At 52.6% G+C, this 24,235-nt stretch overlaps 4 protein-coding genes across 4 annotated transcripts; 3 read left to right on the plus strand and 1 right to left on the minus strand.

Annotated features, from left to right (window-relative positions):
- The first annotated feature begins 190 nt into the window (after positions 1–190).
- On the plus strand, positions 191–2,096 carry BO72DRAFT_446766 (GTPase-activating protein RNA1). Its single transcript, XM_040944376.1, has one exon. The coding sequence runs from the start codon at positions 355–357 to the stop codon at positions 1,600–1,602; it is 1,248 nt and encodes a 415-aa protein (XP_040802571.1). The 5' UTR covers positions 191–354; the 3' UTR covers positions 1,603–2,096.
- Positions 2,097–2,781: 685 nt separating this feature from the next.
- Positions 2,782–4,374, plus strand: BO72DRAFT_446767 (SNG1 family protein). The gene has a single exon (XM_040944377.1). The coding sequence runs from the start codon at positions 2,870–2,872 to the stop codon at positions 4,319–4,321; it is 1,452 nt and encodes a 483-aa protein (XP_040802572.1). The 5' UTR covers positions 2,782–2,869; the 3' UTR covers positions 4,322–4,374.
- A 1,345-nt stretch (positions 4,375–5,719) lies between these two features.
- On the minus strand, positions 5,720–9,147 carry BO72DRAFT_446768 (plasma-membrane proton-e). The gene is made up of 3 exons (XM_040944378.1): positions 8,661–9,147; positions 8,367–8,590; positions 5,720–8,300 (listed from the first exon to the last, which is right to left on the minus strand). Exons 1-3 carry the CDS (start codon positions 9,052–9,054, stop codon positions 5,949–5,951), a joined length of 2,970 nt encoding a protein of 989 aa, XP_040802573.1. The 5' UTR covers positions 9,055–9,147; the 3' UTR covers positions 5,720–5,948.
- Positions 9,148–22,871: 13,724 nt separating this feature from the next.
- Positions 22,872–23,522, plus strand: BO72DRAFT_63858 (uncharacterized protein). Its single transcript, XM_040950582.1, has 3 exons — positions 22,872–22,936; positions 22,998–23,033; positions 23,098–23,522. The coding sequence occupies exons 2-3, from the start codon at positions 23,031–23,033 to the stop codon at positions 23,401–23,403; spliced, it is 309 nt and encodes a 102-aa protein (XP_040802574.1). The 5' UTR covers positions 22,872–22,936; positions 22,998–23,030; the 3' UTR covers positions 23,404–23,522.
- The last annotated feature ends 713 nt before the right edge of the window (positions 23,523–24,235 follow it).

The following is a 24,235-nucleotide window of genomic DNA, read 5'->3' on the forward strand; positions in this document are numbered from 1 at the left end:
AAAATTTGCGGGCAACGAGCCGGTTGTCAGGGAAGCAGGGGGGAAAAAAGGCGGCGGCGGGCGGGCGTGCGCATCATCACACTGCACTCACTCACTGCATTCTGCATTCTTTTGTTCTTTCCCCTTCTTCCCCTTCAATTTCATTATCTTCCCACACCACACACACACCACAACAATTTCCATCACATTCATTCCTCCCTTTCTTTTCTTTTAAACTTTTCTACTTACTGGCTTGGACAGTGATCTTGCGCTTCCTTACGTCTGTCTTTCTGACGATCCTTTCCATCTGTACTTCTTGACTGCTGACCTTTTTTCAACCCCCTCACCCCCCCCTGAAATTTAATTTACCCCGCCATGGCCCCTCCTAAGGTCTTTTCGCTTGAGGGCAAAGGCCTCAAGCTGGACACCGCTGAGGACATTGAGACCCATATCAAGCCCTTGTTGGAGAGCACCGACTACACTGAGATCCGCTTTGGAGGAAACACCCTGGGGGTCCCCGCCTGCGAGCGCCTCGCCGCCGTGCTGTCCACCCAAAAGAGCCTCGAGGTCGCCGAGCTGGCCGACATCTTTACCTCGCGTCTGCTGAGCGAGATCCCCGACGCTCTGACCTTCCTCCTGAACGCCCTTCTCGAGATCTCCACTCTCCACACCGTTAACCTGTCCGACAATGCCTTCGGTGCCAACACTCAGAAGCCCCTCGTCGACTTCCTCGCCCGCCACGTGCCCCTCCGCCACCTGATCCTGAACAACAACGGTATGGGCCCCGAGGCCGGCTCCAACATCGCCAAGGCCCTCACCGAACTCGCTGAGCGCAAGGAGGAGGCTCGCAAGGCTGGCAAGGAAGTGTCTCTCCTGGAGAGCATTGTCTGCGGTCGGAACCGCCTGGAGAACGGCAGTATGGCTGCCTGGGCACGTGCCTACGAGGTGCACGCTGCCGGCATGCGCTCCGTGAAGATGACCCAGAACGGTATCCGCCAGGAAGGTATCTCTTTGCTGCTGAAGGAGGGCCTTAGCCACTGTAAGGCTCTGGAGGTCGTCGATCTTCAGGACAACACTTTCACCGTTATGGGTTCGACCGCTCTGGCCGGTGTTCTGGGCAACTGGGCCTCTCTTCGCGAGCTGGGTGTCAGCGACTGCTTGCTCTCGGGCCGTGGCGGTGTCAAGGTTGCCCAGGCCCTGGCTGAGGGTAAGAACGAGAAGGTGCAGACCCTGCGTCTTCAGTACAACGAAATCACGGCCGAGGGTGTCAAGCAGTTTCTCTTCGCGACCAAGTCTGGTCTCCCCGCCCTGCGCCGTATCGAGCTGAACGGTAACATCTTCATGGAGGATGATGACAACGTGACTGAGCTGCGCGAGATCCTCGAGGCTCGCAAGGAAGAGCACGGCTCCGATGAGGACCCTGAGGAGATGTGGGGTATTGACGAGCTGGACGAGCTTGAGGAGGAGGAGAGCGAAGAGGAAGAAGAGGAGGAGGAGGAGGAAGAGGAGAAGGCCGAGAAGCTTCTCAAGGACACCGATCTCGCTGAGAACGAGAAGGTCGCCCAAAAGGAAGACAAGGATGTTGACCAGCTGGCCAGCCTTCTGGGCAAGACTGGTCTTTAAAGTCGGACAGTTGTTCAGCCTTCCACCTACCCTTCTCGCCCCCCCCTACTGACACACTATACACACATCCTCCGTTTTTGTCGCATATCCAACCCATACCAGTCAGTGAATCGGCAGTGACTTTTCCGGTGCCGGGAACCCGACGCATGGCTGTCCCGACTATGACACGGTGCAAATCAGCACCGCCTCGTCATATCCAGCAGGAACTTAGCATGGAGGATCTTATCCTCGACATACCCATCTAGTCGACACGCCTGTTGGAGATTGCCCGAGCAATCCTCAACCGTGAGGCCTGCCACAGATCACCTGACGCACATCTTGGATAGCATATTGCCCCAACCTTTTCTTGCTTTGATGTTGCCATCACACAGCTTATACCCGTTGGAGAGCATTAGACCTAGACAAGAATTTTAGCAACAGCTAAAAGATTCCATGCGTTATTGCCCTTATGATGTATATAAGAGTTTGATGAATAAGAAGATTATCTGATACGATCATCTGTTCCACGACGCCAGTATAGATGTTGCTTAACCTTCCATCATCAGGACCTGTTCCCCATTCGGATGTTTCCTTATTCTCCTGATGTCGGCGTATTAGTGCCCCGACTTGCAAGTGCTCCATTTGACTTATCTGGGGCTGTTCCTCGCGGTTTCTAGGGGAAATCCGACACCGGCGTTGCGAGGTCTCAGCTCGAGTATTTCGCCGCTCAAAGCGAACAGAACGCTACCGCCAAGCGTTCTACAGGTTGCGTGTTAGAAGGATCAGTAACCGTTTGGTCTCTTTTGAAGCTCCTTTCGAAGCACTCGAAGCAGAAAGCGGTGAGACCTGCCTGGTAGCTGGGTTGTTCTGCCACCGCTCCGCATTGACTGAATAGTGCCAAAACACTCCTGTAGATAGGGGTCCACGATCTAATCCCGGGATATAGCTCATTAAACAGGACTAGGTCAGGGTATAGGCTGCCCGCTCCTTGGGACTTTCCTTCCAATCACAGGCTGATCTGCATCTATAAACAGGTTAAGGTTGAGGCTCTGACAGGTTTGCCTGCTCGGTCTCTGCAACGGCCTTTCCGCTTAGTCATCGGATGCTCTCTGGTCTCCGCCTTCCGGAACCGAACTATAGCCATCAGCGTCGCCCCCCTAACGAGCTTGGCTGAAATAGAATAAATAGTGCCCATGATCTCTCAGGATGAAGAGCTCCCGTGCTTTGATCCTAGCAAGGAACAGCTTGGTGCCGAAGGTTGGACAGCCTGCAACCTGAAAATACGACCATGAGCACTCCGCCGGCGCGGCCCTCTCACCAGGATGACTGGAGACAGCACTGGAAGAGCTTCCTTGTATCAGTGGGGATGAGCTTTCTGCTCCTACAGCTTCTCTTCCTGGGCAATATGTCCTACCTGTACGGGACGCAGTATCGAGACAGCGAACGAATCCATCAATTGAAGCTCCTGTACGTCGATTTCGACGGCGACATCATCGGCCAATCCGTCCTCGACGCATACGGAGCCCTGCAGGGCGCGACCTTCCCTACTTTGCACCAGGCATCCACCGAGGACTTTTCATCTAGTCAGGATGTGCGCAACGCCGTCTGCCACGGGGACTACTGGGGGGCTATCTACGTCAACGCGGGGGCCACTGCGCGGCTGGCAGCATCACTGTCTGGGGACGCAGACAGGAGCAGCAGCAGCAGCAACACCACCGCAACCAGCGCGCTGACCTACATCTGGAACGGAGCACGGTACCCCGCGTTCGCGCAAAGCGCCATCTACTCCAACCTCCTCACGCTGATCGAAGCGACGCGGTCGACGTACTACGCGCGGAACGCGTCCAACGTCCTCCAAACCCTCCTCGCCTCCTCAGCATCAACATCAACCGCACTAACCGCCTTCCTCGACCCCATCACCGCGACGGAACACAACATCAAAGCCACCGCGCAAGGCGGGCGGGTCCTGTACAACACCGTCTCGATCATCATGCCGATCATCCAGCAGTTCTTCTTCATGATGGCGCTGAACGGGCTGTCGGCGCAGTTCCAGCTGTTCACGCGGCTGACGCCGCGCGCCAACGGCCTGCTGCGGCTGTGCATCTCGGGGTGCTACACCTTCGTGGGCGCCCTGTGCATGGTGGGCTACATCTGGGCCTTCCGCGAGTCGTGGGCCGTCTCGGCCGGCCAGTTCGTGCTCTGCTGGATGGCCGTCTGGCTGTACATGCACATCAACTTCCAGATCGTGGACGTGCTGACCACCTACGTGCCCATGCAGTTCATGCCCTTCTGCATCCTGACCTGGGCGATCCTCAACGTCGCCAGCACGGTCAGCCCCTTCGAGATGCAGCCGGGCTTCTTCCGGTGGGCGTACGCCCTCCCCGCGCACGAGCTGTACCAGGTGCTCGTGCAGATCTGGAGCGACGGGTGCGAGAATCAGTTGCGCACCGCCTTGCCCGTCTTGTTCTCGTGGTGGGTCGTCGGGGCGGGGACGGCCATCGTCGCGACACATCGGAGGTGTCGGGTTGCTGCTGCTGCCGCAGTGGGTCATGAGAAGAGTCTCGAGGGTACTATGGCGGATGGAAAGGCGGAGTCTGTGCGGACAGGGTCGAGTACGCAGGGGATCTTGCCCAGTCGTGAGACGGAGAGACGGAATACCATTGAGATGGAGCGGTTGGAGAGTGCGGCGTATGGGCCGCGGTATCCCACTCCGATGGTGAATGGGGATGGAGGGAGGTAGATATTGGGGGTGTTTCTAGTCTTGAATTGATTTGCGTTAAGTTTGTAGTATCCCTCAATTGACGTGCTTCGAGCTTGCCGGACCGATTACACATAATGAACGGCATATCCAGCCTGGATCGAAAGACAATCGAAGCTATCCCAGCCTCCTGCAGGCACCAAGCGGAGGAATCACATCCTTCAGCGCGAGGGACACCAACTTAGGTAGTCCTAAATTCTCTACCCAGTCATGATGGTGCACGCACCGCTCTTGAAGTCATGTCCCTCACTCACCCCAATACCGGATATCATCGACACACAGCACACAAGCAAACAGCGGGATCTGTGGTCATCGTCAGCTGCAGTCGTTGTTTGCATAGGCTGTACGCCGATCATAAATCTATCTTCGAGAGACCCTACACCGTTACGTTGCATAGATCTTCAGTCAAAGGAGAGTGACTAACTAGTCAAAGCCAGACAGACCGAATGGACAGAGGAGAGAGGCATCAATCACATGATATCCTTCCTACTCGGAGTTCCAACAACCTACAAATTACCTTGCAGCAAACCACTGCTTCAAAACAGCACTCCCACTGGACCGGCCGGGGGGTCTAGTCATCAATAGAGAACAGAACCCTATACTATACCTGGAGCCATATACCAAACCAACCCCCCCCCCTCCTTCAAAGCTTCCTTGCTCGACAGAAGCTTCATACAAACTACAGCCATTCGCAACGACTGCAAAAGCTACTAGGTAATCCACATCCAGCCCAGGAACCAAACCCATCAGGACAGTTGGGGGGGGGTTCCAACCTCAGAATGTACGATACTTCTCCTACCACAAGATCAAACGATCAGTCTACGTACAGTAAGAACCCGTTGCCTGGATCTAGCCATCCATATCACATTCAAAGCCATATTTTTTGGTTTCGGGGGCGTTTACTTTTGCGGCCACGTTTCATGGGATAAATGGAATAGATACTCAAAGTTTGCATGTTTCGAAATATAGGAAATTCACACACACTCACACACAGCAGGTATTAGGGAAGAAAGAGAAGGGACGGGCTTGGCTGAATGATACGTAGCCTGAAACCTGGACTCGACCCGAGTGACCGCAAACCCGTCCTGAAGCAGCTTGGCCACAATAGCTGTGGAATTTGCCCCTGGTGGAAATTGCTCCACCGGGCCGAGTGGACGCTTCTTGGCTGGAACAATTAAGCGCAACCGGTGAAGCTCCGAATTAACGGCCGGGTAGAAGTGGGCAGACGAAGAAAGAGCTCCTGGATCGGTTGAGACGATCGGCAATTAGGTCGGAAAAGGTTTTTCTTCGAAGGTTGTTGTGCGGAGAAGACGGGAGAGTGGAGGAATATGTGGAAGACTTTACAAATTCTACGCGACAAAAGAAAGAAGGAACAAAGTATTGAATAGGTGACCCTTGATTGACTAAATTTACCACTATTAATGACATACATACATGTAAAATAGAAGAGAAATTGGCTCTAGTAAAAGAGACAACAGGTAATAAGAAAAAAAAAAGTCTATAATACGGGGTAAAATGAGCAAGCCGGAGGAGTAGGGTTCCAGCTCATGCATGTATGCGTAGCAAGTGTGAGCCAGCGGGGATGGTATTATGGAGCGCAATCAAGCGTTTACTCCTCCTCCTCAACCTCGGCGCGAGCGCCCAGGACAAAGCGGGACTTGCCGTGCGAGTCCTGCTCGTGCTCAATGGCGAGCTTGGACAGGTGGCCAAGCAGGTTCTCAATCTGGGTGTCGGCGCGGGAGCGGTTCTTGCGGCCAAGGTTGTCCAACCAGGGCACAATGGTAAGGAGGTAGTAGACGACGGCAATGATGACGGTAACACCAATGGAGTAGGCCCAGATGACAACGACGGTAACAATGTCGACGTCGCCGTTGACGGAGAAGTCGGCGCTGTCGTGGGGGTGGGTCTGCTCGAAATCGCCGGAGAGCCAGCCGAAGACACAGAAGAGGGTGGCGAGGACATCGACAACGAAGATGGCACCAACCAGCTGCCACGAGGGCCAGGTCTTACCACCACGAGTGACGAAGATAAGCCAGTTCTCGGTAAGGGCAACCTCAAGGAAGAGGATCTCCTGGGGAGAACCGAAGTTCTGGATGATACCACCGTTGTCAAGGAAGAGGGAGGCACGGATGATCCAGGTGGCGGCAGCGAGCAAGATACCAAGAACAACGGAGATAACCCAGATCTTGGGCAACTGCCACTCGACGGGGCGCTGCTCGAAGTGAGCGTTGTCGTAGGCGACGGCGATGGTAGCCAAATCAGCGAACAGGGCAATGAAGACGATAAGATCGGCACGTATGGTCTCCTCAATGATGATCATGGACGTAACGAGGTAGATCTCAAGGTGGAGACAGAGAGCGATACGGTACTGGATGTAAGCCTTCATACGCTGGAAGATCTGACGGGCAAGCTTGATAGCATCGACGATGGTGCTGAGACCGGGGGCAAGGAAAACGATATCGGCAGCGGCCTGGGCAGCTTCGGTGGAACCCTCGACAGCGATACCACAGTCTGCCTTCTTGAGAGAAGGAGCATCGTTGACACCGTCACCAGTCATGGCAGTCAAGTGACCACGCTGCTGGAGCATCTCGACGACCTGGTACTTGTGCTCAGGGAAGACCTCAGCGAAACCATCAGCCTTCTCGACAAGGTCGTGCTGAGCAGAGCCAGCAAGACCACCGTGGATCAGCTTCTCGGAATCGTAGACCTTGGTGCTCAGGGCAAGCATCTTGCAGGTTTCCTTGGCGATAGCAAGAGCATCACCAGTCAACATCTTAACGGACAGACCAAGGTGCTGGGCCTCAGCGATGGTGTGGGCAGTATCCTCACGAGGGGGGTCGAACATGGGGTACATGCCGAGCAATTGCCAGGGCTCACCCTCCTTCTGGACGGCAACACCAAGGGAACGGAAACCACGGCGAGCGAACTCAGCAGCCTTCTCACGGAACTTATCAGCCTCATCCTCGGAGCACTGAGACATGGCGAGGATGGCCTTGGGAGCACCCTTGGCGCAGACGTAGCGGACACCGTCGCAGGTACAGATGGTGGTAATGCGCTTGGAGACGGGGTCGAAGGGAGTGTACTTCTCGGTAACCCAGTTGCGGGCGAGAATCTCACGAGCCTTGGGGTAACGGCGGAGGGTCAGGATGGTGACCTTGTCAATGGGGTCCAAGTTCTTGATGTTGTGGTTGGAGGCGATAGCAGCGACAGCCATCATCCAGTTAACATCAACACCCTCGTTGACGTAGGGCTCGCGGATGGAAAGCTGGTTGGCGGTAAGGGTACCAGTCTTGTCAGAGCAAAGGATGTCGACACCAGCAAGGGACTCGATGGCAGTGAGCTTCTGGACGATAGCCTTCTGCTCGGCCAGGTAGGCAGCACCGACAGCGAGGGTAGTGGTAGTGACGACGGGGAGACCGACGGGAACACCGATGATCAGGAGAATCAGGGTGTAGTGGAGAAGGTTGTTGTCAGAGTTCTCGGGGGTAGCGATCTTGAGGTGACGGTAGAAACCACCGATCCAGGCAGCGAGAATCCAGAACATGACGAGAACCAGGAGGGAGGTACCGATGTTGTCCATGACAGCCTTGAAGTGACCCTGGTCCTGAGCACCCTGGACGAGAGCAGCAGTCTTACCGACGAAAGACTGCTTGGCGGTAGCGGTGACGATGGCGTAGGCCTTTCCACGCTTGCAACCAGTGGTGTAGTAGCAGGTGTCGGCCATGTACTTGTCGACGGCCAGAGACTCACCGGTGATGGCGGACTGGTCAACGGCGATGAGGGAGACACCGGCACGAGCCTCGATGCCACCATCCTCGTCGTCCTCGTCCTCCTTCTCCTTGAGAGTGTCATCGCCAACGGTGGCGAGGTACTCCTTGTAGGTCTCGAAGTTCTCGGGCTTGGAGTAGTCGCAAATAAGACGGATATCAGCAGGGACGATAGTACCCTCCTCAACGACGACCTATAGATTCGAACCAGATTAGTTTGCAGCTCACAAGATGATTGGAGACTGAGGGGGGGACCGTACAATATCACCAGCAACCAGTTCACGGGCAAGGATTTCCTGCTCCTGTCCATCACGGATAACAACAGCCTTCATAGCGATATCACCCTTGAGCGAAGCGACGACATCGGCGGCCTGCTTCTCCTGGTACCAACCGACAACAGCGTTGAGCATAAGAATACCAATAATGACACCAAGATCGATCCAGTCACGAAGACCGGCAGCGAGCAAGACAGCAAGTTCCATAACTATGACGCAGGCGCGGATTAGTTTTGAGGCCGTTGAGACGTCAGCGAACGGAATCGATGGGCGACTCACCATAAAGAATAGGACCACGGAAGTAACCAATGAACTGAACGAAGAAGTTGGTCTTCTCGGTGGTCAACTCGTTCCAACCAGTTCTCTTGCGACGGGCATCGATGTCGCTGGAGCGCAGACCGGAGCGCATGTCGGTCTCGAGCCACTCATCGGGGCAGACGAAGCCATCCTCAGCACCATCGGTCTTCTTCTTGAAGAGAGAGAAGCCCTTCTTCTCCTTCTTGCCGGTGCTGAGAGCACCAGCGCTGGAAGTCGAACCACGGCGCTTGCCCTGGGCAGTCGAGATGTAACGGTTCAAAGCAGCATATTCCTCAAGACCTTCACCACCTTCGTTGTTGCGAGAATGGTCACCATTCTCCACGTCGGGAGCATAGGAGATTCTCCGCTCCGCCATTGTTGCTTCTCGGCTCACACAGCCTAGGGACCCAACGATATGAGCAGATGCAAACGAGGAATGACAGGGATGGCAAGAGTCGGATGATCCTATAGAGAAGAAAGAGAAGAGAGGGGGATGGAAGGGAGGGAGAATGTACTCTTTAATATTCTGGGGGAGGGTGGGCTTGCGATTGCACGGGACCAGGACAAACACGTCTTGTTCTCTAAGCTCCAACGGGCGGGCGACCTTCCCTGTGCGTAAGCCCACTTTTTTTTTTTTTTTTTTTTTTTTTGGGTCGAATTTTGCCTTTGCCTTCCTAGATTTTTCTAAATTTTGTCGATTATTTTCCCGGTTCCGTTTTTGTACTAGGTAATTTTATTTTCTTTTTGGTTATTTTATTTTTTCCTCTCACTTTCGCCTTTCATTTCAATTTTTCTTTACCCTTTTGAATTTAGCCTTCTTGGTTCTAGTTCTTGGCCGGGAACAGCAGCCACTAAGACTACCACTGAGTTGATCGAAAGTTCGCTGTCCCTGGTAAGGTAAGGTTTTTCCCAACTGGGTCTTCTCTCCAATTTCGCCTCACACTCACTCACTTTCCACGCTTAACGGCACGCATCGGTAGGAAGTTGAATGCCGACCGAGGTCATTTCTTCGACAAATTAGCCTACCCAGTCAGTACCAGTACCAGTGTCAGTACCAGTACCAGTACCAGTAGTGCCCTTCTCTTCCATTGCCCTCTCTAGCCTTCTTCTTCTTCACTTCCTTCCCCAGTACCACCAATTGCCAGTACCAGTGGGGAATCAAGTTTGCCCCTTCGAGTCTAGTCCTGGGCGATAGAAAACAAAAACTCTGACCTTTACGCCCGTCGTCTATTATCTCTCACGCACGCACTCTATCTCTCTCATCCCCCCGTGACCGGCAGACCTGTGCCGAGTTTGCCTCCACCCTCCTCCCACTGTACTGTTCCTATCGCTTCATCCCAGCTTACGTGAAGTCCGAGGGGATAGGTGAATAGTAAACTCTTCTCGGGCTTACCGTCCCAATACCATCCGAGAGTCTCACTTTCCCGCGCTCGCCATACATTTGGCTGGGGTCATCTGGTATGCATATGGTAGTAATACTGCCGTATTGAACGGCTCTGCGGGCCAAGGTCGGCCTCGCAGGTACAGACGCGGGCGTAGTAGGATGTGCTTCCCATTGGGCTGGGGTGCGTGGACAGAACAACGCACATACTCAACCGCACACAAGAAAAAGGAAATTCCGTACGTGTACGGGCTGTACCGACAGGAACCACCCTCAGCGCAGCCAGCTGAGCCAGCCCTTCTTGCCGCGTGCGGGTTGTTCGTTCTGTACAGTACATACATAGTGTAGTCGTAGTAGTAGTACTACTCCAGTGTGGCCCTCATTAATTTTCCCTCTCTTTCTTGTTGGCTTGTCTTGTCTTTGCTGTTCCCATCTCTACTACTGTCTCTGCGTATGTTTCTCTTTTACTATGCGCGATTTTCTCTCTCGTCTCTCTCTAGTCCTCCTCAGTCCGTCACCAGTAAAGGACTAGAGGGGAAACCGCACACGTTTGATGATGGTAATAAATATCATCTCATCGAAATGCTATCTCCTAGGAGCTTACTACTTGCTAGACTCCGGTGTATAGCATCAACCGAAATCAGCGTTATGATTGGCATTCACCCTTGAATGTAATAATTAGACCTAATGTACATCCCTCTCTCCCTATGCTCTTTTGTGCAGGCCCATGACATCGGGACAAGAAGGGCTCCATAGTCCTGTCGTTCCCTTGCAGCGGGGGATGAAAGTGAAGGGCAGAGACATACAGAGAGAGTGTGTGTGTAGAGAGAGACAGGAACACGAAACATACAAAACAAACAACCCGAGTCAGCCAGAACAGCTACAGGAAATGCCCCGAGGGGCGTTCTTACTACGTATACACCCAAACTACGGAGTACTCATACTACTGTAACAACCACGCTACAGCTGGAAATACCTCCACCTCCTCCCTCTTCCATTTCTGGGTGGCACTCTAAATACCACGGCACCATACACTGCAGTGACTGCACTCGCTCAGGGCCGTCCTACCCGATCTTGGGGGACCACGAGCTGAAGCCAAACGGGGAACGCAAGGGGGGGCGGTTCCAAGAACTCAGACGATACCAATTCCGGCCATGCAGGGCCAAAACAGCCAAAACAGCCCAAACAATTTACGGTCCGTGAGCTCTAAGTTACCTTCGATGATGATGATGCTCATCTCCCACTTATCATGCCCCCCCCTCCGATGAAATTAGATTGACATCATCATGGACAAGTTTGATGAACAATGGTCCCATACCAATGATCCCGCCTGTCTGGCACTCATTCTTCATCATCTTCTTTTCCTTCTGACATCGTCGTTCGTGATGTTTCCGGGGGAGAAGAAAGGGGGGGGGTTGTTCAGGTTTGATGATGAAGGCGGAATTGAGTGTCAGGGACAACCACGATTCGAATAATGCACACCCACCGCCAACACATGGAGACGGAATTGCATCTCATGTCGACCAACCCATATCGTTATGTCATCGGGATTAACTAACTTATTATGTCTGGCCCATCATTCGTTATCAATGGCTATTACAAGTTCGAATCACCTCGCGTTATCTTCCGACTACGCACCAGTCGGACTTGTCCCCACGCCCCCCCTCCCTTCCTTCTCCAGGGCTAGCTAGTCTATTGAGTCCACCATCCCACAATCGGCTTTTCCGCTTCCTTCAACAACGGAGAAGATGCGTACAGCAGCAGGTTTTCTCGTCTCGGTTCCCGTCTACTCACACCCTACCGTACCTAGACACTCAGAGATCCCTCACGCACGCCAACATGAGAACGAGAAGGCGATCGGCCACCAAGCTGCCTGCCTTTCCCTCATCCAACCTAATGATTATGGGAGCGTGTGACGATTGGGGCGTTTTGCTCTCGCTCTCCACTTCATCTCTAAATTGGCATTAACCTCGAACTGCCAATCGTATCCTGCCCGCCCTGATTGAGTTTCATGCAATTCCTTCTTGGTCGTGGGGATGGGGGGGGGGGGGGGGAAGGGGAACTCGGGGCCCGACCCCATCGTCATCTTGACATGCTAATGGCTGAGATGGTCGGGATACGACTCCGCCCGACCTTCTCTAATTATGAGTATGAGCACTAGAGTATCGATGTAGCTTTGTAGCTCTGGATTCAGCTATGTAGCTATTAATATGTACTTACCACTATAATCACTACCATTGAGACACCACCGTCGTCATCATCACAGTCCTCTACGATGCTCTCAAGATTATGAGGTACGTAGTGGCGGAGAGATGATGCCGCCGTCGACCTCACGATCTGACTAGTACGGAGACGAGAACCCGAATCTCTTTCCAATCCTTCAGGCAAATAATGAGCGCAGATAGCATTGGTAGTTAGCACTAGTCAATCGGTAGACTACGAAGCAGTGAGACTAAGTCATTGTCCATTATCATCGTAGCAATCGTCATTTTTTGGTCACCCGGTGACTACATCATTGTTGTCGCGTGCGTTGAGTACATCCTGTACGCGCACTGGACTACAGGACTACATACATAGATGTGGGTGCAGTTGTCGATTACCTATCTGATAGACCTCATTCCAGATTACTGATCGAACACTGGCAAGCTGCCGCCCCTCGGCGCAAAGGTACCTAGTTGATAGACAGCCCATGAATTGTGTATCTCATTTGCCGGTCCGCTATTTCTCTTTTGGGACTTTTGTCCTGATCTCGTACGACGCCCACCTGGTTGACAGGTTGTCTCTCGATTGGAGTACAGAACAGAACATGCATGCATGCATGACCACGACTTGCCTTTTATCCTCTAGATAGTGTAGTTGATATGTGATGGATGTTGAGTGATGGGGTCCAGCCAGCCCAAAAACCCCCGGTCTTGGCCCAGCAGTATACCTACCCTGCCACAACAACAAAATATATACATCCTACATATAACACATCTCAAAGGTCTACACAACAAAGAACGGTTGACAAGGTCAATGGACTACATCGGTCAGCCGGAATGGGTATCCAGAACGAGTAAAAAGCAAATCTCCCCTAGACAATATCATCTACCCAAGATAACCGAGAAGACCGACCGCCATCAGCGACCGCAGCAGTGAAGTTTACCCAACCCCCAGACATTTTCCAATTGGAGAGTTCAGATGTGATCCCGTCTGATCGCCTCTTTGCCTTCCTGCATGCATGGCATATTACGGAGAACCGAGACGACATCAACAGCACCACCACCACCACGTAGCCGCCCGCACGGGATGCTTCTCCGCCTCTCATCCCTCGCCCTCGCCCTCGTCCTCCCCCCGATCGTGATGATCGAGGAAACTCTCCAGTTTTTCCAGCGTTGTTCTTTCTTATCGACCGACTGACCGACCAACCAACCAACCGACCGCGCTTCTCGTGATGTCTAGACCACGGGTCACCAACCGAGTCAATCCCAGTCAAGCAAGGGTGACCTTTTTGGTCCACCGAATGAAAAGCCCATTACATCCATCTAGACCGACCATGAAGATCCCTACAATGGCTACCGACCTACCTGACTTGGTCGGAGGCAAGCTTCCCTTCCCCTCGCGCATAAGGCTTGTCTTAAAGTGTTGTGTTGTGTTGTGGTCCACGGTTTGAGTACAATACTGCACATAAGTCTTCATGCCAAGCCTCACCACACGCCCCTACAAGATCAAACCTACTGAGGATAGCTGACGAGATACTAACAAGTACCTCTCTTGGCACAACAACCACAATAACCCATCAGGGTGATATCAATGCTTGGCTGTCCATCCATCATCACCTCGCAACACTAACGAAAAACGTACAGCAGTGGCACGGGGAGTAATCGAACGGAGGGATGATCCGGTGCAGCGGTAGATGATCAACTCTGGCGGGAGGGCGGGCGCCTCGCCTCACTCACTCACTCAACCTCCCAGAGAGAAACCATCTCTACTCCGCGTCTCTCCCTCGGGGATCGGTGGACGTTGGATCTCGTACATGCACCATAATCGCTCTCGTACGGATTCACTTGGCCTAAATTTCTACCCCGATCCTCTAACTTGCCCCCCCCCCCCCCCCCCCGGCAGCGAACTGGAAAATCACCTTGAGAAGGTACGGTGGTTGGTCGCTCGCACAGTAAGTTACATGGTATATCCAACAAGCTCCATTGGTGAGCTGGACAACACCGTACCTAGTAACTCCGTACCTTACGGTTCGGTCTTCCCTCCCCGGGCTGAGAGCCCAATACCGTGGAGTGTGGACACTACCTCAGACAGCCTCCGACTCCGTGTGACTCCAACTTAACTCCGTACTTTCTACGGAGTAAGGTAATAATATCCATCATGATTCCCACGAACCCCGGCCCCAGACTGCCGACTCGCCCGAGAGGAAGGAATATACCCTACTTCGTAGACTACCTACTGAGTGGAAGGAAAGACCTTGAAGCTACCAGGCTGGAGGTGGGAGGACCCGGACTGCGGAGGACGGCACGCATCACGCATATCAGGGATTGACCAATGAAGGACCGGAAGATTCGCCCCGGTCCGTGATCGGTCGGGGATATATACATCTACCCAAGTTAACCACATACCTACTCGGTAAGTTAACGTTAGGTATAGAGTTTACACACATCATGAGAACAAGACACAACTAAATACCTCAATGCCTTCATCAATAGCCTCGAATGAAATTATACCAAGAAAACACGAGGGTATCCCTTCCGTCTCAGCCGGAAAACCACAGCCGGGCGCAGGTGCCGGTTCAGCTCTCATGGGAAGAAAAAAACAAGAAACACCAGTAAGCAGCCACAATTACCTACAAAGTAACTCGGTCTTACTGATGATCGCTTCAAGGATCAAGTGTCTCCGTCTTTGCTCTTGCTGTGTCATTCATCGCCAGGCGGGCTGAATTATCCGAAGGGATCCATGCTCAAAACATAAAACACATTTGTACTCAGTCAGTATACAGCTGAGCACCCAGTTCAAAAGTCTAAAGATGAAGCCCGAGATTCGGCACCATAGGGTTCTGACTGAACGAGCTCCGCGCTATTGACGTTTCCGCCTGCAATAATTATCATCACCGGATTGAGCGGCATTCCACGGATGCCTAGTCGACTAATAGTACCTTTGAACTATCATGACCGTCAACATCGTCATCGTCATCTTCAGCGCAACCGGGGGAGTCCCAGACCCCAACAATGAGTAATACGTATACGTAGTAAGTTAGTTAACCAACAGGGACAATGGAGCCTCTTCCCTGAATAAAGAATTCCAGAACGTCAGCGTAAACAAAATATGGGGAATAGGAAGGAGGGAAGGAAGGGGGAAAAGGTTCCTGGATCAGTCAAAAACATGGAAGGGAAGCATGCATGCTCCTCTTGAAGTTCAAGGATTCCCTCCAACCCGCATGCTGTTTCCGTCTCCGTTCTCACAACTCTGCGGGTGGATGTATACCTACCAGTAAGTTACTATCTGATCCTTTGTTTTTTTGTTCACGTTCATGATGGGGGATGGAGGTGCAGTTCCAGCCACTCCCGCCCATAAACTACCATCCGTGCACGTCCCCCTTTTTCACTTTCTCTTCCTAATCACCGAAATCATCAACCCAAAAGATGTTGCGATCATCGAGCAAGCAAGCGAGCAAGCAAGCAAGAATCAAGGAAAAAAAGGTATTGTTTATCGTCTCATCTTACCGTTGCCCGGCGCGGTCGCATCCAGTACCATTACCGGGGAAGGGTTGAAGTCGGTTTACAAGAATAGATGATGGGACGTGGACGGTGGACGGGGAGGGAAACAAAGGCATGTAACCAACGTCAGCCAAGACAAGCTTCTCCCGCCCTCTCTTCTCGTTCTTCCCAGCCATTTGATTCTTGCTCTCCCCCGGGGGGAAGAAGGAAGCGGCACCGACCATACGGAGTAGTATTCCTGGGGGAAAGAGGTCACCGTGGACGGGTGTGTGTATGGCCCGGCTGAGTTGAGGGAGTTTCATCTACCGGAGAAGACCCTCTTTTGCCTCGATGTCTTAGGAAAGTCTGGAGAAAGAGAGTCTGGAGCATTGGATGGGTTCAGGCGGATCGGCGCCGGTCAGCTGAGATAGCATAGCTCGGAGCCAGCTACCTACCTACCCACCTAACCTGGAGAGTCAATCATCACAATCATACTGTCTTGGTAGCTACGAAGCTCATTATGGAGTCATTGGGAAGGTGGACTGGATTGAGGTGGAGAGAGGGAGGTCGAGAGCTACATTCCCCATCTGGGTAGGAAGGTACCCGTACACTTAGTACCTAGTACCTAGTAGCTAGCTTGGTAGCTCCAAATTAGCTCCAGTGAAGGTACTTACTCGAAAGGTACAAGGTACACCTGCAGTGCAGCGCAGTCATGATGGAGTCGGGTCTCGGTCTCACTATGACTAGGGTGATGCTGGCGGCTACTGGACCTAGCCCCAATTCTGGGTCTTGTTCTAGTAAGTGGCCGGGCAACATCATGTCGTAGTACGTGAGTCCGAGGGTGATTCAAGTTACCTTAATCAAGTACAGTAGCTTTCCCCAATTCGAGTAGTGGAGTTTGGGACGCGGTGTGTGCGCATTGCGAGTGTTAGACGGGGTGTGGCATTAGCAATGCTGGCCGTCGCCAGTAAGGCTAGCGGTATCGACCCGATACCTCGGGGTTACGGGCAACACAGAGTGTACCTGGTACCTGTTACTGCTTCCCACCTTGGAAAAGGTACCTGGGCCTAGTGTAATCTAGTGGCTGCGGTAAATTTTACCTAACCCAAAGGAAGCTCCCCACAGCCAACCGTGGAACGAGCGGTTTCGGTCGGGATGTCAGGTCGACCCTGAACCAGCGGGAGGGATGCGAGGAAGGTTTTCTCTTCATTGTCGTTCTTTGAATCCAGCCAGCCCAGCTTGTCAATCGAGTGAAATGAATTGGTTAGGTATGTCTGAGCGTCTGATACTAAATGCGCCAGACTTCTGCCAGCAGCACGTGAGATATCTGAATGCCGGCAGTTTGGTGGTTGAAACAAGTCTCTGACAGATGTAAGGACGCTTCCATGGATGTTCTATGCCTCCGGGGTATTTGAGCCTGAGGCTCTGAACAAAGGGAAGGTCTGCGAGATCGTGGAGCAGACAACGTACATAGCAGTTAGTAGGTACTGAGTCGTACAGGAGCCAAACACGTGAGGAATGGGTTTGATAATCCCACAGCAGATCAACAGACACACACCGCAAGAATGCTTCCTCTTCCATACATACTATGTAGTCATGGGAGATACATTAAGTGACTCCCACCCCAGAGATCCAGATGCATACTACGTATACGGCACAGTAGTAGATCGCGCGCCTTGTCGGCGCCGTTTCAGCGCGATCGCGCCGAGTGACGACGCGGTCACTCCATAACGAGCGACATTATATCCCGCATGGAGCCATAAGTGAGGCTATTCCACGGTGACTGAGAGTGGTGCGAGAGTCCGGAGTAGGCTAAACCCAAAGTCGGAGTAAGTCCTTAGCGGCCGACTAAGGACCCGGCTAACGCCCAAAGCATCGTTAGTAATGACTCTTATCTCGCTCGTTTGCCCACCGGGAGACTTCCCCCATCCTCTGGAGACTGGGCAGTGGGCATTTTCTCCATCCGAGAAAAAGGCCGGGGGCCACGCCTTACTCACTCGGGCAATCCGGTCGCCACCAGAGGCACCGATGGCATGGCACAAGTGAGGGGCAGGCGGGCAGGCGGGCAGGTTGCTTTCCTGACCGCAGATTTGCCGTTCTCGACGTTTTCTAGAATCCTTCTTCTACTGGGTCCTGGGCTCTGCTAGCTGCATTCCAGTCGAATCAGCGTGGGTTGTTGCCGCCCGGGTTCGGGGAGATGGGAGTCTTGTGGGTTGGTGAGGAGAAAAAAAACAGGGGGATGGAGGGAGGGAGGCAAATCCGAGGGTGAGTTGGCGAGGGTCGGAAATCGGCAGGTGGCATTATTCGTTGGAGGGGTTTGGAGACTTTGAGAGGCAACCGCCCACGACGTCATAACTTGCCCGATTGTCCGATAAGAGATCCTATCGGGTAAGAGAAATCAATCCCGGCCTCTTTCCTGGCACTGGCACTGACTACACAGCGCAAAGGCAAAGAAGGCTGAAGGGGAGATGAATGGGGGAAGAGGGGGGAGGGGGGGGCCAGTTGGTCTGTGTGGGATGGCCGACCGATTGTCATTGACTATTGATTTGATTTGGGGAGATGGTCTTGGTGCAATTTGCCAATAATTAATGCGAGTTTGGTAGCTCTCGCCTTCTCTTCTCGGGAAATTTTCCCTCTCACTCACCCTCTGCCTCTGTTTAATTATGTTGTGTTGTGTGTGTGTGTGTGTCCGTTCACCAACCCATCTCCGAGGAAATGGAATAGTCGCGCAAATCTCCGTTCAAGACAGGGCTAGGTGTATTGCACCATGCCTGATCAGGAAATTATGTATCTACTGGTTAATACGATACAGTCGATCCCACAAGATGCCCTGCATCAGTGCATATCAGTCCTGTATGGCATTGTCATCGAGTTCGGCCCTATGAACCTTCGACAATATCAAATGGAGCGATACAAGTTGGACACAATTGCCATCGTCCAATGGCCCTCAGGGCCTTGGTAGAGCTGGGCTGCCACCAGTGCCTAAGTTGCCCTCTTACGAATACGATCGCGACCGTGGAGCGAGACGGAGAGCGGCGGCCAGCCCACAGTAGATTCACTCTTGGCTTTCTGGTACCTACAGTAGTGACTGAGGCTAGGGTACTAGCGAGTAGCGACCTATCCCCAATTCCCCATAGAACTGGGACTAAATCATACCGACCAGGAACGGGACAGGTTGTGCTCCCATCTTCACCGGCGTTAATTGGGGAACAGCTTATTAGCGCCCCCAAATTGAATGGTGATTGAGGACTAGTGGTTAGTGCCCTTTGCCCACTGCGGCACTACGGCACTACTTCGCTTTTCGCTCAAATCTCTCCCCACCGGGCGATCGCCCGCGCCAAGCTGTCTCATCGAGGAGGATCTGGGTGAGGGATTTTTTGTCGAGTCAAGTTGTCTGTCGTCGTCGTGTCGTTGTCGCTGTTGTCGTTGTTGTCTGGCAGCGTCGCGCTTTCACCCGAGGTTTCTCACAACGAGGACAACCCAGAAGTTCCCGTTTAATGGTTTGGCGTGTCGCATAACACGAGCACATCTGCTCCTAATTTTTCCGCCGCGCCGCATCACAGCGTGCAGATTTTCCAAGCCTTCCTATTTGTCCAAACTCTGCACAAGGGTATTTGTGCAGCTTGCCATGAGGCAAATATGTCATCCCGGTCATTCTTCCCCATGCTTTGCCCCCATGGATCTCGAGCGAGAGGGTGAGACACACGAGAGGCAGGCTTCACGTTCTAAAGACTACTAACATACAGTAGGACTCAGTAACTAACACCTGGACTCCATAAACTGCCCCCACGGACGGGAGCTTCTCCTGTTCATCGGGAGCTCCATCCCACACCCAATAATCAACGGGCCAGCCGTCCCCAGTTTGAGCAGCAGCCAGCCAATGCCAATCTTGGAGAAACCGAGCAAACGAGCGACGACGCTGGAGGGATTTTAACCGCAGCAGCTAACTACTCGATTCCCTAGAATAGATAGCTGCCAGACCACTAGCCTAGTCTGACAAGCTACCTACTTACGCGACATCTCCCCCAGCTTCCTCCATCTAATCCAACCTGACGGAAAATCTACGGACGGAATCTCGGAACTGCTGCAGCGTCTGGCGGGTTAATCATCCTGCTTCGAGAGAGGATGATGACTATTTCTGGCAGTTCAATCTATTGTGATTCTCCTTCATCTCTCCGAAGTGAATGAGCAGTCGGAGAACATTGCCGCCATGCGTGCGTGATTTTTTGTTGTCTTGTTCCTTATCCCGCCTCATTCTGCACGTCTCCATTCTCCATTCTCCAGTCTCCAGTCTCCAGTCTCCAGTCTCCGCGACAAGGTGGACTGGTGTTAGTCAAGAAACAGGGGACCTGCCACGGTGGCAGCCCACCGGGACGATAGTTAGGACGCCAATAGTCGGCTGCAGCATGCAGATGGACGAGACGCACCAACCAACACACTTGTCTGATAAGGGTAGATGCTCTCTACCGACGGCAAGAATAATTTTCCGTGGGTGCGTATGCCTTCGTCCTAAGTCGCTCGGGGCGGGGAATCAAAGAGATTGGATCGGGCTTAGTCCGAGGCCGAATTCGGGGAATTATGGGCCGTGCCTGGCAGTTCTGACTACGGCTCCTCTGGTCTGTGGAGATTTCGCCTGAGATTGCAATCTTGGGGAGGGTAGCAGAGTAGGTGCTGTGCGCCTCGCATCGGAAAAAAAAGGCGCAAGACAGCGAATGAAGCCTGAATCACAACCACAGTTCTCGAGCGGATCTAGTCTGGCTATTTTGCTCTATCACAAAGGAGCAACTTTTTTTTTTACCGGCTGAGATCTCGAATTGGCCTTCTCTCCTCAATGCGATCGTTGTGTTGTTCTAGTCCCTTGTGTCTGGTTCTCTGCGGTCGAAGCCGGTCGGGAAATGGATAAATCGGCAGAAGGGTACGGAGTATGTACAGTACATACGTAGACGGCTTGGCTTATCGCGTGTGGTTGTTCCCAAAGCGGGAGCCGACTGGGGGTTCAAGGTTGACAATGCATTGGAATGATTAGTAGTATCGTTATTATTATTGATTGATTGCGTCGGTGGGAGGGAAATTCGCTCATCATTCGATAGTCTGTGTGGCAGCTCGGCGTTTTTTTTCCCTCGGCACAATTCAGGGTCGCAGACTCGCAGGCTCGCAGCAACATCGGACAACCCGACCCTCACGGGATTCGGCACCGTCTCCCGTTCACAGTCCGTCCGTCAGTCAGTCAGTCAGTCAGTCAGTCAGGTAAGGTAAGGAAAACTGGATACTTTCAGATCCCGTTCAATGAGATTTGCTCTTTCGCCCCCTCCACCTCTCTTTCCTCCTGCATGATGATAATCCATGGTTAACCACACACACGACGTGCTTTTCGCCGTCCACGAGCCATGGTTCGCCGACACTAAACTCTGCTTCGAAGGTTCGGTTGTGTTTGTGTTTGGTTTCGAAGAATTTTCCCGAACTAGCACGGCGGTTGCAGCGTCGGGCTTCATGTCATCCATGCCTACTAGTAGTTGTAAGGCTGAAGGAGGGTGCGCGATTTTACTGACTCCGCATATCACTCGGGATCAAGGGTAGGGAAGAAGTCTCGGTCTTCAGATTTAGGTCTATACGGAAACACACCGTTAGCAGCATGGCGACTTCCGTATAGTCAAGAATTCTTGGAATCGATCATCTCTATCAGCGCCTATACAAAGTAACGACCAGCACATGTACTACTCCGTATACTCCTGGTCAACCCGGAAGACACCGATGCCAAGGGATCTTCTGCATGGATGGGAACTGTTTCCCTCTCCTCCCCGCAAAATCCTAATCTGCACGGAGGCAAAGTCTCACCCAGACACGACCCGGTCGAATACCACCGAGGAGAAACAGGGACAAGAATCAGGTGCAGGCTGCAGCAAGATTTTCTGATCGAATCGGGGTTTCCTGCAAACTGCAAGTAAGCAAAGCAAAGTCAAGTCAGTCAACCGCATCAGACAGGTCTCCCCCCGTTTCACTCGGTTTCAGCGTCCGTATCCCTGCGGTATCATATCCGGCTATATTCTACCCCCGTGCATATCGCTGCATCGGGCGGTGATGGTGGCTCCGTCTGCCCTTCTCCTTCCCCCTTAGATGTTGCATGATCCAAGAGGTAGGTTCGTCGTCTCGAGCGAAGTATACGGGAACGCTTATTCTCCATCACACGGGAAAAAAAGGGGGGAGCCTCGTCCATTCCTGGGGCAGTCGCGGGTCGATCGCTATGAGCGTATGATGTCAATCGGTCTGGGCAGATGAGGCTGCTAGTGGCTGTTCTCGTCTTCTTAGTCTGCTTTCGTCGATGATCCGCTCTAGGTGGTTTGTTTACCTCGCTTAGTGAGACATTGGGCTGGAGTAAGTATATCGACTGACTGATGGAGGTTGTACTACTACGGAGCACTCGGGTCACCACCATCATACGGTTGGTACCGTACCTGGGCTACGGTACTTAGTGAATGCCTAATCATACTATCCATGTAGATAGTATAGTATGATATCAACAAATGAGATGGATCGCCCGCACATCAGGGGTACTGCGTCATTCGCCAAGGCCGATTAAGGCAGCATGGCATTGCATGAGTTGCAGCTGTCTATCTGATCCTGGCTTGAGGATACTCACCTCTGTGAATCTTGCCTTTTCCTCGCTTTCTTTCCCCCTCTGCTTCCCTCATCCGGATCAAATCGATTCCACCTCGAGGTCGTACAAGCGCCCCCTCATCCCTCCCTCCCTTCGACTCCGGAATCACACGACTATCACCTCCGGCCAGTCGATTCTATTCTTTCCCCAAGCCAATAGTTACGTCGGTCAGTGGCTGCCAAGCATGGCGATGTGCAGAGGGGAACCAGCAAGGCTTCTCTTGGCGGGGATTCTCATCCCTTCCTACGGCGCTGTCCTGAATTTTGAAATCAACACAGGTTTGAATGGAATTGTGTTCGGATAGGTCGAAAACCCCGATCCAATTGCATGGACCCTGACACTAAATTTAGGGACCGACTGAATCTTGGGATGAATTGATCAAGTGTCAATCGAAAGGGGAATCCTCTCGTCGCTCAACTTACCAATTCTGCGGTTCCGAAGTCAATCCCACTTTGACAGAGACGATGCTGCCGACGACGACGACGATGAAGATGAAGATGAGGAGGACTTACAGCTTGTTACGGCTTGGCATATAACACTTGTCCGTTTTTCCCAGTCTCTGACTGTGCATGTCATGCTGATAAGAAACAAGGGGTGAGCAGGGCGAAGACTCTAGCTAGAATTTGTCATTCGCAATGGTCGTTATCGTCAGGACGTTCTATACACTTTCTTGGCACCACTAACTGGACTATCACCAGACAGAGTTACCAGCACACACACACTGATACTACTGTTGCAGTATCGATAACACCACCCAAAGACCGACTCCATGGAGAAGAGGAGCATCATACCCACTCCTCCCCCCGTCCTCCTCTGTTTCCCCCGTCCAACCCCCTTTTTCCTCCGCACGATCACCGCCAAGACCTGCCGTGCATTCCTCCCTCGATTATTGTCTTGGCGCAGCGAAGGGGGTATGAGAGATGCTGGCTGCTGGCTGCTGGCTGCTGCGCCATCCTCCTGGCTGTCAATCTGGCAGATTTGGGGCCTTGTGTAACCCATTTTCCATAATCCTAACCAAGTAACTGCACTGAAGCCATGAGATCCTCCCGAGATTCCCACGGCGGGCGGTCGATCATTCTATGGTTTGTTTCATGCAGGAGGTTAAAGTTATATGATTAGACTTTGCCGACTTTGAGTACCGTATAACAGTCCCACAAAGGAACAACGAGTTAAAGAGATTGTTGGGTCCAGATTCATCCACTTAGAACACCTCTCATGATCTGAAGTAACCATTGACCATTGACGATGGCCATTGTAGACCACATCTCCCAGAGGAAAACACAATTCAACAACAACAATCAGCCCCTTGTCCCCGTCGATATCCCCGACCTATTAGACCACAACACACACACACACACACACACACACTCATCATGCATGAGCAAATCCAAGCATAAGCATGATACACCGACATTCAACCCCCCCGCCCCCCCGCGCCAACGAATCACCCACAAAGCCATCAGCCATCCCCTGATGCATCCATCACCCGCCATCATCAACACAGAAACATACGTATGCTTACCTAGCGTATAGTATAGTATAGCATAGTATACTCAACCAAGCCACCACCACCGACCCCGCCCAAGACAAGCACCCTCCAAATAGAGTATATCCCAAGAAAACCCAAAACAACCCTAGCACACTCACACGGAAGCTTATGCATCCGGCATGTAGGCGATTTTTTCTTTCATCAGAAGAAAAAGGACATCCTTAGTTTGTGAAGTGGGATGGAAGTGGAGAGCGAGGGGGGGGGGGGGGTGCTGCTCTTTCGAACTCAATGCTGAAATGTAGGACTGTACCCGAAACGGTTGGTGGGGTTGTTTTTTTGTGTAGGTGCTGA

Source organism: Aspergillus fijiensis, assembly GCF_003184825.1.
Source record: "Aspergillus fijiensis CBS 313.89 unplaced genomic scaffold BO72scaffold_16, whole genome shotgun sequence".
Taxonomy (NCBI): Eukaryota; Fungi; Ascomycota; class Eurotiomycetes; order Eurotiales; family Aspergillaceae; genus Aspergillus; species Aspergillus fijiensis.

What these genes read in the sequence shown, in the direction of transcription:
- BO72DRAFT_446766 (XM_040944376.1), top strand. Translation starts at nt 355, where the DNA reads ATGGCCCCTCCTAAGGTCTTTTCGCTTGAGGGCAAAGGCCTCAAGCTG.
- BO72DRAFT_446767 (XM_040944377.1), top strand. Translation starts at nt 2,870, where the DNA reads ATGAGCACTCCGCCGGCGCGGCCCTCTCACCAGGATGACTGGAGACAG.
- BO72DRAFT_446768 (XM_040944378.1), bottom strand. Translation starts at nt 9,054, where the DNA reads ATGGCGGAGCGGAGAATCTCCTATGCTCCCGACGTGGAGAATGGTGAC. An exon ending in CCGTGGTCCTATTCTTTATG is followed by an intron (nt 8,591 to 8,660) that starts GTGAGTCGCCCA and finishes CCTGCGTCATAG; the next exon opens with TTATGGAACTTGCTGTCTTG. An exon ending in AACTGGTTGCTGGTGATATT is followed by an intron (nt 8,301 to 8,366) that starts GTACGGTCCCCC and finishes TCGAATCTATAG; the next exon opens with GTCGTCGTTGAGGAGGGTAC.